General features: G+C 37.7%; 2 protein-coding genes across 8 annotated transcripts in view; one reads left to right on the top strand and one right to left on the bottom strand.

The window, feature by feature from the left end:
- The first annotated feature begins 682 nt into the window (after positions 1–682).
- LOC132271005 (protein RDM16-like) lies at positions 683–6,780 on the top strand. Of its 6 annotated transcripts, none has more exons than XR_009469626.1 (7): positions 683–1,710; positions 2,561–2,845; positions 2,992–3,456; positions 3,549–3,743; positions 3,832–3,995; positions 4,949–5,932; positions 6,470–6,780. XR_009469626.1 is itself a non-coding variant. In XM_059772224.1 (6 exons), the coding sequence occupies exons 1-6, from the start codon at positions 787–789 to the stop codon at positions 5,823–5,825; spliced, it is 2,910 nt and encodes a 969-aa protein (XP_059628207.1). In that variant the 5' UTR covers positions 683–786; the 3' UTR covers positions 5,826–6,062. The 6 variants fall into 6 exon arrangements, 4 of the variants coding, with proteins under 4 accessions (XP_059628207.1, XP_059628208.1, XP_059628209.1 ...); XR_009469627.1 differs by having other exon boundaries at positions 6,473–6,780; XM_059772224.1 differs by lacking the exon at positions 6,470–6,780 and having other exon boundaries at positions 4,949–6,062.
- Positions 6,781–7,059: 279 nt separating this feature from the next.
- Positions 7,060–16,807, bottom strand: part of LOC132271004 (SAC3 family protein A) — a 29,962-nt gene continuing 20,214 nt past the window's right edge. For both annotated transcript variants that reach the window (XM_059772222.1, XM_059772223.1), the window contains 8 exons: positions 14,551–14,731; positions 13,285–13,776; positions 13,014–13,154; positions 12,785–12,844; positions 10,897–11,027; positions 8,455–8,588; positions 8,131–8,366; positions 7,060–7,582 (listed from right to left, as the gene is read on the bottom strand). In XM_059772222.1, coding sequence (XP_059628205.1) covers positions 7,484–7,582; positions 8,131–8,366; positions 8,455–8,588; positions 10,897–11,027; positions 12,785–12,844; positions 13,014–13,154; positions 13,285–13,776; positions 14,551–14,731 — 1,474 coding nt within the window. In that variant the 3' untranslated portion in view covers positions 7,060–7,483. The remainder of the gene's footprint in view (positions 7,583–8,130; positions 8,367–8,454; positions 8,589–10,896; positions 11,028–12,784; positions 12,845–13,013; positions 13,155–13,284; positions 13,777–14,550; positions 14,732–16,807) is intronic.

Here is a 16,807-nt window from a genome sequence, read left to right on the forward strand (position 1 = left end):
TCATTCTAATACGAAAAATGAAATATAAACACAAGCATTAACTGATCATCAATGGCGTTCTCTTGCTTGATACAAATTCTTTTTAGTTATTTTTATTGTTTGGTTGTTCAGAAAATAGAAAAAATAAAAGAATTTGAAGTTCATATTAAATGTTTGATGATTAGGCATCCAAAAAAACAGAAATTTCCAACCCAATTGAATAACATAACTTAGTTGAGTTGAGTAATTTGTGAATATAAATAGAGATAAAATGTAACTATGCAAGATTAAAGAATTAATTTTGCCTCTTATTTTTTGGGCAACCAAGCGGAAATGACAAAATTAACGATAGACATTTTTTTTTATAAGACGGTATCAGTAGCAGATATATATATCTTAAAATTGAAATAAATTATTTTTTTCATTCAACTCAATCATAATACTACGTAATTCCATTAAAGGGTATTTATGTCATCAAGTGTGAAATGGTCACTAAAAAGTAATATAGATTTAGGATTCATGATTATTCAGTATTTTTTATTTTTTATTTTCACTTAAAGTTAATTTGAAGCAATTATCTTTAATTTTGGTCACTAAAGTAATTTTCCCAAACTAGGCCCGGATGGGCCGAAACAATCCAAACGGCCCAATTCAAAAGCCATATTCCACCTTCCAAAATAAAATTTAAGCAAAAGAAGGGAGAGAGCCCAATCCAACATCCGCATTCCATCATCCATCGTCCTCATCAAATTTCAGCAAAAGAAGAGAGAAAGAGAGGGGAAGAGAGAATCGCAGTGAAACCACAGAATGGATAGGGAGGATAGATCCAGCCGAAGAGGCAGAGACGAACGCGAGAGAGATAGAGATAGAGATTCAACCAAAGATCACAGAGACAGAGACCACCACAAGCATCGAACCACCAAAGACAAATCTAGAGCCGCCGCCGATGAAGATCGTCACAAGCACCGTTCCAAGCATCGCCAAGTTGCCGACGACGACGACGACGATCACCGGAGATCCAGAGAGTACTCTCCCGACCGCGAGAGATCGCACGAACCGAGGACTGAGAGAGAAGGTAGCAGAGATAGGGCTCACGATCGTCGCGAGAAGAACGAGAAATCGCACGAGATGAGGAGTGAGAGAGAAGGTAGCAGAGACAGGGCTCACGATCGTCGCGAGAAGCGCGATAGGTCGTACGAGCCGAGGAGTGAGAGAGAGGGAAGCAGAGATAGGGTTTACAAGCGCGAGAAGTCGAATGATAGAGAAGATATTAGGGATAGGGTTTTGAGGGAGGACTCGGTGGAGAGGAGGCATTCGTCGCATTCGCATAAAAGGAAAGAGAGAGGTGGGAGTGAGGATCAGTTCGATGGAACTGATAAGAGAATTAGGGTTTCGGATGGGATGAAGGAGGAGAGGAAAGAGAGGAGGCGGTTCGAAGACAGGGTTGAGGACGGAGCGAAGGAACGGAATGGCGGTGAGAGGGTAGAGAAGAACAGGGAGAGTCGGAGATATGACGACGGAGTGAAGGATAGTGACTCTAGAGATGTGGAGATGAGTCGTAGGGAGGAGAAGAGAGAGAGGAGGAAATTCGAGGATAGAGTGAAGAAAGAAGAGATAGATGCCGAGGACAGTAACAAAAGGATTTTTGATGAAAATATTGTGAAGAAAGAATCCAAAGATGAGCTGTTCGCTATTGATCAATTATCAAACGGGGGTGGTTCAATTGGAAATGTGAGTCTTTCCGATTTCACTTCTGTGTTTTTAACAGATAGCATTTATATTTGCTTCATATAGTTTAGATTGGTATTAAAATAAATAACAAAAGTTGTCAATTGTAAATTTCTTGATGGAGCTAGCTGTTGCAGACTTGTATACTCTTGAATGGCCTGATAACAACGAAATTGTGTGGCATGAGAATGGGTTATAGACTTATAATTTAGTTCTGGATACATGTAATTTTGGAGATGAGATATTCTCACATCATTTTTATCGAGACAATAAACACAATTGAGTAATGTAGTCGTTGCCTTCACTATTTCTTCTTTATATTTACTTACAATGACATTAATTTTTCTTATGGTTTTAAATTTGCGGTGTGTACTTATATAGATTTTTTAAGAAATTTCTTGACCATTTTAAACTGTAGTGAAGCATTGTCTCTAGCATTTTGTGAATGGCCACTAGATGGCGTATAAATTGTGGGCTCAAATTTGTTTAAATTGGAACGAAACACGCCTTTTATTGGTGGAAGTGGTGCCTACATTTGAATTTTGTAGGGAAACCTTGGTAGAAATGATTAAATAGGTTAACCTCACATGTTGGTTCCCCAATAAAACAAAGGCAGCCATTTGCAATTTTATGGCATGTGAACACAACATAATGTAGTTCTAGATTTTTGCTACAAATTCTCTCTAGGTTATATATTTTCTCTGTGCTTAAGTATTTATATTTGATATATGAAGAACTGTTGTTGGTGAGGTCATCTGATTTTCCTCAAATATTATATTTGATGTATGAAAAATGATTGGTGAGGTCTTCTTAATGTCTCTTGATTTGTGCATTTCACTTTTCTTCTTTGCAGGGTGCTGCTTTGGAACCACTCAATATGGCATCAAGGACTCTGACTGAGAACTCTCTGGTCCCTAGCCATCCCCCTCCTACCAAGGTATCTTCGATTTATACCACAAATGAAAATAAGGGAGTTAGTATTACCAGATCTCATGAGGTTCCTGGAAAATCCAGTACAGATGGGACATCTTCAGCTGCAGGCAAAAGTGGAAGTTTCTCTCTTGACGCATTAGCTAAAGCTAAGAAAGCACTCCAAATGCAAAAGGAGTTGTCTGAGAAGCTCAAGAAGATCCCACAGGTAAGTTGTTATTCAGTAAATAAATTGTAAGCATTTTATATTTTATTTTCGTTATTCTGGATTTTTTAATTTTCAGATAACTGTTGCATATTTTCTGTTCATTCTTTTCCTCAGTTATGGGATCTGTTCTCATTTTGCTTATGCAGTTGAACAAGGGTGCTAGCACAAGTTCAGAAACCTCGCAGTTGGGGTTGAAGGATGGCTTTAAAGCCCCATCTTCCAGTTCAGGAATACTTCCTGCCCCCGTCTCTTCAGTAGCTACTGCTACTATTCATGCTGGTGCAACACAAAGTGCATCAAGTGTACCAGCTGGTGTTTCAGCTTCCGTAATGCCACCTACTGGTGACATGGTTCCTCAAGCTGGCCTTACAGCACCCAACTTTGAAGCTGTAAAACGAGCACAGGAGCTTGCTGCCAAGATGGGATTTCGGCAGGACCCACAATTTGCTCCACTTATAAACATGTTTCCAGGACAAATGCCACCAGAGGTTACCATCCAGCCTAAGCCTGCCAAGGCCCCTGTTCTTCGTTTGGATGCACTTGGTAGGGAAATAGATGAGGAAGGAAATGTGGTAAATACAACTAAAGTAAACACGCTGAGCACCCTAAAGGTCTGTTTCTTATTTTCCTCACAATTATTTCTATTTTAATTTCATTTTTTGTTTTATAGTTCTTTTTTCTGATCATTATTCAAACTACTCAGGTCAACATTAACAAGCAGAAAAAAGAAGCGTTCCAAATTCTGAAACCTGAATTGGATGTGGATCCAGAAAAACATCCTCATTATGATGCAAGGATGGGTATCGATAAAAATAAGCTTTTGAGGCCCAAAAGGATGAGTTTTCAGTTTGTAGAGGAAGGCAAATGGGCAAGAGAGGCAGAGATAATAAAGTTAAAAGTATGTATTGTGGCCTATATTTTTTTTTTCCTCATTTTGATCTTCTCCTTGTGCTTATGTTTTGATTGTAGTTGCTATTTGTTTACAGAGTCAATTTGGAGAAGCACAAGCCAAAGAACTAAAGGCAAAGCAAGCACAGCTGGCAAAGGCAAAGGCAGAACCTGATATAAATCCAAACTTGATAGAGGTATCGGTGAGAGTTATCCCCGCCAAAGAAAAACCAAAGGATCCAATTCCTGAAATTGAGTGGTGGTAAGTTGACAAAATTCTGTTTTTGAAATATGCTGAATGATTCCCTGTTGAGTATTATTTTGGTCGATAATGAGATTTTGCCCCAAAAGTAAAAAAAATGAAAATATTGGTTTAGGAAGGGATGTAAGTTTGTAGTTGCCATTTGTCAATGGCTTTGACTTTGTCTGCATTGGCTAAACACTTTTGTCTGCATTGTAAGTTTCTGTAATGTAGACTTAGGATACAGCTGGTGGTTTGCCATTTTCTCATTCAGATAGAAAAATTTAATAGCTTATTTAGTTAGGTAGAGAGTTGCAATTGGAGCTGAAAAGTAACAGCTGAAGTTCATCACCAATTCTATTTATTTATTTTACATTTTCCAATTAACTTATGTTCCATTGATAGGAGATGAAAAAATGGATGGAAGAGACAGGAGGAGGGGATGTAAGAAGCATCCCTAGGGAGGAGTGAGCGTCCGTTCCTCCTCTTTTTTTGTTAAATGGGAGTGAAGGAAATGGACAATATCATTATTTCCCCTCCATAACTTAGAAATATAAATTGATATACTTATTGAGGGTGATAGCATCCTTTTAGTTTTATCCAGAAAATATTGCCTTTTCCCTCGTCTCTTCCTCCCAATTATGGATGGAACCAAAATGGTGGGCCTGTAGGGATGCTATCCGTATCCCCTCTTCCTCTCTCCTCTACCAGACAACTGAAAATTTCCCCATCCCTCGTCTTTTCCTTCCCTTTTACCAAACATAAGCTTAGAAAAAAATTAGATGATGTTTGAATAGATGGAGGTTGCAATTGGAGCTTTATAAGTAGCAGCTGAACTGCCGAAGCCCACAATTTTATCTTCATTTTATTTTGAAGAACATGAAATAAGGGAAGTAAATTGCTTCCAAAAAACATCTTCCCCCATTGCACTACGTAATTGATGCTTCTCTAATTGTGCTTGATGAAATGATCAGGGATGTGCCACTTCTGCATTCTGGTACTTATGGTGATATTAATGATGGCAACATAGCTGAAGATAAATTGAAGATGGATAGGATTACTATCTATGTGGAACATCCTCAACCCAGAGAGCCTCCAGCTGAACCAGCTCCACCTCCGCCTCAACCCCTGAAGCTGACCAAGAAGGAACAGAAGAAACTCCGCACACAACGGCGCCTGGCTAGGGAAAAGGATAGGCAGGAGATGATCAGACAGGGCTTGATAGAACCCCCGAAGCCTAAAGTTAAAATGAGCAATCTCATGAAAGTTCTTGGCTCTGAAGCAACCCAAGATCCCACCAGGCTTGAAATGGAAATAAGGAGCGCTGCTGCTGAGCGTGAACAAGCGCACGTGGACAGGAATATTGCACGTAAACTCACTCCTGCCGAACGTCGTGAAAAGAAGGAGAGGAAGCTTTTTGATGACCCAAATACAGTGGAGAACATAGTTTCAGTATATAAGATCAATAGCCTTTCACACCCCCAAACCCGCTTTAAGGTTGACGTTAATGCCCAGGAGAACCGGTTGACAGGATGTGCTGTGATTTCAGAAGGTATTAGTGTTGTAGTTGTCGAGGGTGGAAACAAATCCATCAAGAGGTATGGGAAGCTTATGCTGAAACGTATAAATTGGGCTGCTGCTGTGGAAAATGAAGATGAAGATGGAGATGAAGATGAGGACAAACCTATCAACAAGTGTATGCTGGTCTGGCAAGGGAGTGTCGCGAAACCAAGCTTCAACAGGTTTCATGTTCACGAGTGCAGGACTGAAGCTGCTGCCCGTAAAGTTTTTTCTGATGCTGGGGTTGCTCACTATTGGGAACTTGCTGTTAACTTCACGGACGAGGACTAGATATAATAATCGGTGAAGCTGTTGACGGAATCTCTCTCCAAACTTTTATGGACCATTGTTTGTGTTGAGCTGCTTCGCTTGCATGGTCTTGGTTGGTGCATTTATCAGTAAGTTGTTATGCATTATTTTAATACAATGCAAGGTTCTAGCTTGTACGAGATGACAAGATGCGTTTATTGAAACTTTTTTTCTAGCTAAATGAAATCATTTATAATAACTGTACTTTTACATGTTTGATTTTGGGCCGTAATACTAGTCTAGTAGTATCCAAGGGGCACACATCAAAACCTTGCCCAGAAGGATGAAGCATTTTAATGCAGATTGAATCGTATGTGTTGTTGGTGCACACATTTGGTTTGTTATATTAAAAAGGATGAAGCCTCATTTTCTTTGACCGTATTGTTACTCCAGTGCTTTCTGATTTTCATTGTTTCTAATAAGTGTCCAACTGTCTATGGATGTTGTAAAAAGACTAAGCATTTATGTATCCTGGTTTGGCCTTGGAAGTATTGTTTGCTTTATTAAAAAAGGGTTGGGGGAGGGAGGGGCCTGGGGGCAATGTTAGGTCTTTCTATCGATTTCGATAGAGAATAACTTGGATATAATATAGCATGCAAGATTCTGAAATATTGATTTGATTTCAGCAGTGAAGAAAATGGCGCCTTTTGTACTCGGATCTTGTGGTAAAAATGGAAGAATACTTGGCTAGGGTCTGTCTATCGATTTCCATAGAGAATAACTTGGATGCATGCAAGATTCTGAAATATTTATTTGATTTCAGTAGCAGTGAAGAAAATGGCGCTTTCTGTACTCGGATCTTATGGTAAAAATGGAAGAACAGAAATGTCAGCACATACATGTATATTTTGTACTCGGAAATTTGTTTGGTTCAAATATCTCCACAACGTTTTTTGCAAGCCTCTTGTTGATAATAAATGAGATAGACATTGGTGAAGCGCATCTTTCTTGATAGGTATCTTGTTGGACTATGGTGCTTTGTGACATCAAATAAAAGCAAGCACTTGGTACGCTCGGAATCCAAGAAAAATATTGCACCCCTATCCGTTAGTTATGAGGAGTTGATAACACTAAGGTCCAGCACATAGAACTAAGTAGGATTATGAATGGTAATAGCATAAAATTTCAGAGCTAATGGCATAATGACTACATTTATAAACATTTGACATTACTGAAGATTCACTACTCCAGCCAGAATATATATAAAAAAAAAAAATGCTAAACTTTTGTTGGATAAGACAAAAAAGATGAACCATATCAATCAGCCACAATACAATTATGATTAACCAGAATACATGTTATATTTCCTTATTTCTGTTTCCCCTATAAGTATATTCATCATGATGTCTCTTCAGCTAAAAAGAATTAAGATTTCTTCAAAATGAAATACTGTTACACTGGTTGAAGCCCCTCCACTGTCCTAAAAGAATTTTCGAGGGGAGCTTCCCCTCGGTTCTATTTTTTCACACATTCCTCATCTCGTGCATTTGTGATTAATACATGCTCCCCTCCCCACATGATCAACCTTTTCTGCATTCCAAGTCCATCATGGGATCCAATGATTCCTCCTGAAAATTAGATTGTTGGGAGCCGCATCATGATATTCCGTTATTCTCACTAATTCTCAGTACATTTGGCTATCAGGAAGTCCTGGTCAAAAAATCATTAACTGCGAGAGTGGCATCTCCATGGGCAACAGCATCGTCAGGTTCTGGCATGTGGAGATTGGATGCAGAACTCTGCAAATCAATTACCCTTTCAGTTGCACAACTTTAACCAATAATTAAATATATTATTTAAAATTACTGAAGCTAAACCAAATATCTTGCTCAATTTTGCAGAAAATAAACTAGCAAGATAGCCAACACAATTACAAATTCTTGAGTGAAAAGCCTAAAAGCATCTAAAGTGAGTGACTTAAAACAAAGGTTCCTAATTAGTTTGAAATTTTCACAAATTTGCAGGTGCAAATTACAACCAAAAAGAGGACCCCACTCGAGATGATGATGACAAAATTCAACCCGTGGCAAAATGATAATTCCATATACGTAACTAATCAATATTTATTATTACCATTGAATCATCTCAAGCACAATTAGAATAACTTATAAGCTGTAGATAAGCTACATGCTGTAAGCCATAACTAACAGTAGAATGATTATATCTTGGTCCTTAGAATAAGGACTTGAGTACTTCACCAAATGCTCTTTAAGCACAGCACCATCTCTGGTCTGGACTAAAGGATTGCAAAGTTATATGTGTATTATTATGCAGGAACTAAACATACCTTCGTGTCAAGCTGCATCTCCCCAGCGTTATCAGCGATAAGGGATGCACCATGAGCCTTTAACCAATCCATGCATTCTTCCAGTCCATCTACGTCCTTCTCGTCACTTGTTTCAATTCGAGGCAAGACATTGGTAAAGCCCAGAACCTGAGCGATGTATGAAACAGGGATTGTAGGTCGATATGAACGAGACATGCACTTCACAGCTGTGTACCGCATTTTTTCTACATGAAGATCTGCAGCAAGACAAATATACCAACTCAGCTGTTTAATGCTTCTGCATAATCTAGAAGTTAGAAATAGTTAATATATATGTATACTTACCCATAAGAAAAGTGTTCAGATTAGGAGCTGTCTTGTATAGCCTGAAAAACAGGACATAATTTCCGGAAGTAACAGCTGCACGAACTGCAAGAGCATGTTTTACAGCTTCCTCCTTTCTGGCTTCAGCTGATAATCTAGAAACCAAAGACAAAAATTTCAATCCAGCATTCTGAATACAAGGTGAAATAACTGTAATCAAACAGATACCTTCAACTAATTAGAATTGAAGGGTTAAAGGAGGTAACACTATCTTTGCGAAATTTGCATAGTAGGCTATAATCATATAGCTGTGACAAAACCCATAAAGGTCTTTGCGGGCAGGCGGCATATCATAACTGAACCTAATCCATGCAAAAACTGAAAATGTTAATTCCAGTTCTGACAGTTATATTGTCAAAGTCTATGTGAACTGGATGAATCCAATACTGATCTTGAATTCCAGCCAAGACTGCAGTGCTGCTGCTGCTGCTTCATTAATTATTTATTCTTTTCCTAATCCCCTTCAGCGTTAGTTTCTGGGGGAAAAAACCTGACATATTGCCAGAATTCAGGCATTAACCTTTTTCCATACACTAATTCATCAATTTTTATTGGGTTAAGTGCAAAAAAAACCCCTGCTATACAAAAAATGTGCAAGAAGCACCCCAATTAGAAAAAAAAGTGCATATAACTCCCTATATTATCCATCTTTTGAGCAAATTGCCCCCTATTGAATAGATTCATTGAAAAATAGTTGTTGGTGACGTCATTTTTTTTCCTTCTGAAAACCAACAAGTGCCCTTTTTGGGTGACAAGAATGCCCCTACCAATTTCGTATATATTTGAACACTGAATGGGCTTGTTTGGATGAGTTTCAAGACCTGTCCAAGGAAAAATTTTCATAATCTCTCTCTAAATATCTCTTTATTGCTGCTGATATTATCTCTCTAATTTATGTGTGTGTGTGTATATATATATATATATATAATATCTGTGGCTGCCGACATTATTTGTCTCTCTAATTTTTTTTTTTCTCTCTAAAATTACTCTGTTGTTGCCGATAGTCTCTCTCTAAATTATCTCTTTCATTTTTTCTCTCTCTACAATATCTCTGTTAGGGACAGTCTCTCTACATAAACATATTTTTCTCTCTAAAATTTCTTTGTTAGGGACTTTTCAGATTGATATATTTTTTCTCTCTCTATCTCTCCGTAATTTTTTTCATGTGTTTTTCAGTCATTATTTTTTTTTAAAAAAAATTTCCTGTGTTATTATACTTCAAATTTCACATATTGTAATTGGTAAAATTTAAAATCTATTATCGTTACAGCACTTGCGCCATTACAATGGTTAAATCAGTAATGTTTATTCTTTCCGACATTTTGGTATTAAAAAGAAAAAAGGAAAAAGTAATAAAAACGAAAACGCATTTAAGAATTTCATTTTTGGTATTAATAATTGAATGAATAGTAAAGAAGCAAAGATTCCAAACATGTATTTTTATTATGGTTTAGAGGGAGAAAGTGTGTGTGAAGATCGATCGTTCACGTGTGGGTGGATGGGTGTGTTTGGTGGTGTCTAAGGGTTTGGATGTGTTTTAAGTGTTTGGGTGTATTTGGCCTTAGGTGTAAGGAATACAGGAATACATCAGAATATTGTTATGTTATGATGTTAAGGATAATTTTGACATTTCGCCTTTTGCTTTTTTTTTTTTTGGTTAATGATAAAGTAAGGTTAATTTAGTAATTTTACCACCAAAATTATGATTTGTCCATATTTGCACAAATTGGAAATAGTTGGGGGGTAATTGCACATTTTGTATATTATGGGGAGGTTTTTTGCACTTAACCCATTTTTATTTCCTAAGGTCAGCCCTATCTCACAAGATAAAGGCTGCATAAAATTTCTGCCTTTCTCAACGCACTTTCAGATTCATAGCCGGAGAATTAGAACAGAAAGAAGACCTAATATAAATTCAGTATATGTAGGGTTGTGAACTTTTAAAGATTTGAGCAGGTTCATTCCAAGTACCAGCACCAAACTGGTTGCTTTCAATTCCAAACAAGCCTCACATTAACCATGATAGGATTGGAAGAAAAATCATCTTCCAAGTAATTTTTCAATTACTGAGCATAACGATTACAGATAGTTTAAAAAGCAAATGCACTTGATGATTCTCTCGGGTGCACTTACATCTAATTCAGTCGCTTTTAAAGGACCGTGTTTTCAAACCTTCCATGAAAGTTAAGCACAAAATGAAAATGCTTAGCATGGTAACACTTTAAAATTTTGATTCTGGTCTAGGACCGAAACTGATCAATCATTTAAAGGACTTAGGCATCCACTGACACAGTATAACTACTTCCAGAGCAGCAATATAACAAGCAGGGATTTCAGGGAAGAATAGCAAAAAAACCTAAGACAAATGCAAGCAAAGACCTTTTTTTTGTGGAATATACTAACCTTGACATTGCCGATAAAAGCTCTCTGTTATTGCTAGAGTGCATTATAACACAAAGTAAATTGTAAGCAGAAAATTCCATATGGCATCCCTTTATTCCCTCCGCATAAAGTGTTTTCAACTGTGACTGGCACTGCAAACCAAAAAGAAGAAAGTCACCCAATACATCTAATAGACATGAAACTAAATGGAACTAGCATTTCCTTTATTTCAACTCAAAACCACATAAATTGTTTTGGAGAAAAAAAATGGTACATTGTTTCAGAAAATATTTTGTCTTGCAGATTCCTGACCATCGTTTATATTCACAATTACCAAGCTTTGTAAACATGAAACGTTTTAAAAATACTGGAACTGTAATAAAATAAAGCATCCAACAGGTGGACAAAATTTAACGAAGCAAATTAGCTTTGGTGCCAATTCAACCAACTATTTTTAGCTATGCAATAAAATTTTTGCTCTACACAATACATTTATTTAATAGACAGAAAAAAAGAAAGAAAAAGAAAGAAGGTTAACACAACGCCGTGAGTTATTATTAAATATGGCTAAGATAGCCAAAAAAAATAGAAAAGAAAACCATACACAAAATAGGACTAAAACGAAAAATTAGGTCTATTAAAAATCTATTGTTGTAATGCTTATTTTATGTAATGACCTTGCAAGTGCCTTTTTGTATTGAGATAATCGGTCCATCGTACGGACTACTATATAGTTATATGCACATAGAAAAAGAAGACAATGCAGAAATTCATGTTTTAAACGGGAATGTTAAAATGGATGAGTGAAGAATGAAAATGCATTTGTGAGAAAATAGAAGGTGTTCAAGGACATGTAATGAATACTGTGACTCCTGTTATAGATGAATGGTGATAGACAGTTTGTTTAGCCAACTTTAACTTACTGGGATTTTAAAACTTTTGTCCAGTATAGCTGAATAGTGTCAAGACCACCACCCCACGCTATTATGCACATATTGTCCGCTTTGCACCCTCTTAGGGCTCACAATTTTCAAAACACATCTACACATGTAGGAGAGCCTACCCCAGCGCCCCGCCGCCCCCCCCCCCCCCAACAACCCCAACCAAACACACCCACGCAAAACAACACACCCACCCAACCACCCAAAGTGTTGTGGGATGTCACAATCACCCCCTTTTGGGACCCAGCGTCCTCACTTGCCTTGCCTCATGGCTTATGCATGCTCCTCCCAAATTCCTGTTGGGGATTGGCTCTGATAACATATGTCAAGACCCTTCCTACAGTGTAGAAGGCCTCCTTGCGTCTACACAGGAAGAAGGCATCCCCCTTAAAATTGCCAGCAACTTCTCTCCCAGAGGAGATGTAGAACAGTACAAATTGTATATATTCATACGTCTTTCCTTTTCCCCCCGCAAACTAGGGGAGGGGCAACTTGAACATGAGCATACCTGCTTGGGGAGCTGGGCGCTCTACCAACTAGGACACTGGGTATTGCTCGTATATATTCATACTTCATTGAAATATATTTCCGCATCGTTTCACAAATAATTAAGTACCATCTACTAAAGCAGGCTGCAGGCCCTGTTTTGTTACCTACTTTTTACTCTCCAATGCTATGACTTCAACTTTTGGTCTTATAAAGAGAAAGACATTACATCAGACTCGTTGGCCAGGTGCTAATAGCAAACTGGAAATGATTCCAGTTATTATTTCTCAAACAAAAATTGGCACTTAACCTTTTTATTCTTTGGGCTAGGAAGACGGCACATAATATAATTTATAAATCTCAAAAGGAAGACCAAAACAAGAATGAGAAACAGCTAAAAATATTAACAAGGAGCAGAATGACAAAACATGGAAAATGGGGAAATTTCAGTCAAAATGGTTCCAAGAACAGTAGGTACCAACCTGATTATACTCTGGCAAATCTCCAACTTCTATTGCTAATCGAGCATGAGTTTCATAAACCTGAATAAAAATGTATGAAACATAATTATTTTAGCAAACCAAAAAAAAAAAAAAAAAAGTCCAATATTGCAAAAGACTGCATCCATCAATAAAGTAAATAAAGAATCAAGTACATGTGCAAGAAAAAAGAGAGTATAACCCAGATAGCACTATCAGGAATGAAATATACCTTGACCGTTAACTCATTTCTTATATGTTGTACAGTTAAATCCTGTCGAATAGATTTCAACTGATCACATTTGTAAAGGTAATTCTTTGGAGAATTTTGAACCATAAGCAGAGCTTTTTCTAACACTTCTTCAGGTCTCACCTGCAAGCAAAGTGTTCTTTTTTTTAGCAAGCTGCAAACTATGCATGAAAAACCCATCAATTGAACTTTTTTTTAACATTTCATTTTCAACTCCAAATGTCAAGAGAAAAGATGAAACGGGAGAAATTACAGTGGCAGGATCCGGAGCAGAAGTGAGACGCAAATAGCGTTTCTCGATCTCCTGGGAGGTCCCCTTGACAGTAAGGGTGGTCCAATCAATATCTTCAACAGCCCTGATACCGCCATCTTCAAAGTTTTTACTAAGCACCAATGCGCTTGCCCTTCTAGTGTACAAGTTTCCAGCTCTGACATTTTTTGGTCTCGAATGATTATTTTCTGCTAGATTTCCATGTCCCTTTTCAAAACGCTTAGAGCGATTTTCACGTTTCTTTCTTTCCTCCGGTGAATTGGCAAGTGCTATTGCACCGGAGTAATATGCTGTTAAACTTTGCTCCTTGTCACTATCACTGGATGCATCACCATTGTCAGTTGCATCCATACCATCACCAAAACGCTGCCTCTTAGCTGGTCTCAGGGAATTTCTATTAGTATTTCTCTGTTCTGATAACAAAAACTTTATATTGCTCAAACTGTCCTTGTTCTCTGATTTTACACCTGAGAGCTGCACACAGATTAATAAAATGAAATTACTATATAGCACCATTTAGACCAGATGTGTACTTCCCAACATCCAATGATATGTTACATGGATGGTATGCGTGTTGGGTGCGGGTATATGTCTGAATGTCAATTGAACAAAATCACAAGTCTAAGGACACAGAACACAAGTAAATACTCATATTATTAAGTATTCTTCTTTTCTGTTTTTTTAAAAAAAAGTAAAATATTATTATCGTGCAACAGAGTGTTCAATATCGACATTTCACTTGTTATAAAGTAATAGCGTAAGCAAAGGAACATAATTAGTGTTCTAGGTAAAATTATATATATATATATAATAAATAAATAAAAAATCATTGTACATGCTTGTTAGGTATGTTAGGTGCATGTCCAAGTAGGCATCTATAACACACCTCATACCCATGTTCAAAAGTCACGCGTGTCCCACACGAGTAGTTCACGCAATTTGAAGGCTCGTGCAACATAATTTAGAATGAGTCAGTGCTAAGATAAGAAAGCATAACACCAACTCATAATAAAGAACTGCCAATAACAAATAATCATAAGGCCATATCATAATAGCACAGCCAAAGGAAAATATATATATATAACAATAATAAGACGTGAACAAAACCCACCCCCCAATAAAATAATGATAAAAATGCAAAAATAATTTTTTTTTTAAAAAAAAGGCATGAAGAAAGAAATAAATAGAGAAAAAATTGTCAATAACCTTTGCATTGCAAGAGGCAAAGAGAAAAGAACAAAGGAATACCTTTTTGTTATTTTCATTATAATGAACCCAACCGGCATATTTTAAAGTATCAAGAGCGACAGGTGCTGATTTGTCGACTGGTTTCTCCTCTGACACAGGTTCCCACCTACTTTTGGCCCGCCTACTTGGACTTCTTTTGGTCTTCAACAATGAAGAAACGGGGGTTGAACACTGTAAACCACTGCAGAACAACATGAACACTTGAGGATCAACAATGTAAGGGATATTTCTTCTTCACCAACAATATTGATTCTAATCCTCAATTAAGAGAAATGCAACAAAAACCGTCAACAGCTTAAATATCAAGCACATATATGATAAGGGATTGCGATTCAATAATCCAACACTGAACAAGGACTTACAGATCTCCTAACTCATATACAGATATAAACGTGGATCGATTGAATGCCAATGCAATAAAATATCTATCACAGGAATTTATTTAGTATTTCTATAGGGTTTAAGAACTCACTACCACGCATGTAATCATTAAGATGGCAATATGTGGAGGGGAGAGAGATTTCAAATTTGAGAGGAACAAGACAAGTGGCTTGTCACGACCCACCCGCACCATGTAGATATTGTCCGTTTTGCACACTCTCCTCTCAGTGCTCACAGCTTTTCCTCAAAACACGTCTACATAGTTGCCCCCCCCCCCCCCCCCCCCCCGGCGGGCACAGGCGATGTGGGACGTCAGAATCACCCCCTCTTGGGACTCAGCGTCCTTGCTGGCCTAACCCACATGGACTTGTGCAAGCTCCTCCATTTCTGGTTAGGGATCAGCGGGGAGAGGTTTGTCAACACACCTCCTAACTACGTAATCGCATTTTGAGAAAAACCATGAGCAGCGAGAGGATTGTGTGCAAAGTGGATAATATCTCCACGGGTTGGGGCGAGTCATGACAAATTGTATCAGAGCCGATCCCTAATAGAAAATGGGAGGAGCGTGCATAAGTCCATGAGGGTACGCTAGTGAGGAAGCTGGGTCCCAAGAGGGGGTGACTGCGATGTTGTGGGGGAGAGGTTTGATAACACTTATATGTGTTGACACCTCCTAACTCTGGAGACGCGTTTTGAAAACCATGAACACCAAGTAGAGAGCGTGCAAAGCGGACAATAACTACACAGGTTGGGTGGGTCATGACATGGCTTGTGTAAGGAAACTTTAGGAAGACTATTTTTTATGCAGTCTCATTATCTTCAAAAAATAGCGACACATAAGACGATCACAGAAATTACTTGTAATCATGATGGTATAGGTAAACTTTGAAAAACAATATGTGGTAACCCGAGGGTCATTGCTTGCAGCAACAATAAAAGCTAGGGATAACAAGTGAGAATGCGGGTTCGAGTTCGATAGCAGCCACTTTGTGCAAAATAATGACATAGGTTGTCTAGCACGGTAGCACCCCTTGTAGGCGGGAGTAGTGGGTAAATGAATAAGTGGCAACCAACAAAGCCTGCTTCAATGGATAGTATAGACTGGAACAAGAACACTAAAAGAATCAACCAACCAGTTAGGCAATTCTTCATTCTAGACAAGGCGCTACATTCTTATGTTCAGTTCAACCTTTTCAATGTCTAAAGCACTAGAATTGCAAAGGTCTGTTAATAATTTGGATAATCATCTAATCAATAAAAGGGGCAAGCACAAAGGATAGTAATACAATAATCTAAGCCTGTTCTTTTTAATCTGAAAAATAGACATAAAAACAAAAAAATCATGTTTGGAAATATGTGTAATCTATCAAAGTGCCCTAGTGGTATCAGGCCTCTACTTCTCAAAGGGAGGTTAGGGGTTCGAGCCTCCACGGAGGCATGTGTGTGTGAGTACCAACTAAGAAAAAAAAAATGTGTGTAATCTGTCAAACTTAGTCCATATCTAATTTTATGATAGAATCTTTAGTTTAACAATTAAAATTTGTAATTAATTAATTTTCAAAAACACTTCAAAATTTGGGTTCCCAGTTCGTACAAGTGAGCTTCTCACAATTGATATGTATATAGGCTATTATGTATTGTGGCTTATATACACACACACACACAATACTATATAAATTTACATACACATAAATTAACCTTGTATTTAAGTTTATATATATAATTTGTATTACAATTAAAGAGAGAAGATAGAGGAGGTGATGGCAGTGGAGGAGAGAACACAGGGGTGGTGGTGGTTGAGTGCAGAGGGATGGTGTAAGTGGGCTAGGGTGATTTCGTCTTTTTAAATTTTGAGTTGCTTAGGTCAGCATGACAC

Source organism: Cornus florida, unplaced genomic scaffold (assembly GCF_030987335.1).
Source record: "Cornus florida cultivar Cherokee Brave unplaced genomic scaffold, ASM3098733v1 CherokeeBrave_3.0.0_Hap2_Chr08, whole genome shotgun sequence".
Lineage (NCBI taxonomy): Eukaryota > Viridiplantae > Streptophyta > Magnoliopsida > Cornales > Cornaceae > Cornus > Cornus florida.

Bases quoted from the DNA above. Each gene is read 5' to 3' on its own strand.
- LOC132271005 (XM_059772224.1), top strand. From the start codon at position 787: ATGGATAGGGAGGATAGATCCAGCCGAAGAGGCAGAGACGAACGCGAG. The intron at 1,711-2,560 runs GTGAGTCTTTCC...TCTTCTTTGCAG, and splicing joins GGGGTGGTTCAATTGGAAAT to GGTGCTGCTTTGGAACCACT. The intron at 3,744-3,831 runs GTATGTATTGTG...ATTTGTTTACAG, and splicing joins CAGAGATAATAAAGTTAAAA to AGTCAATTTGGAGAAGCACA.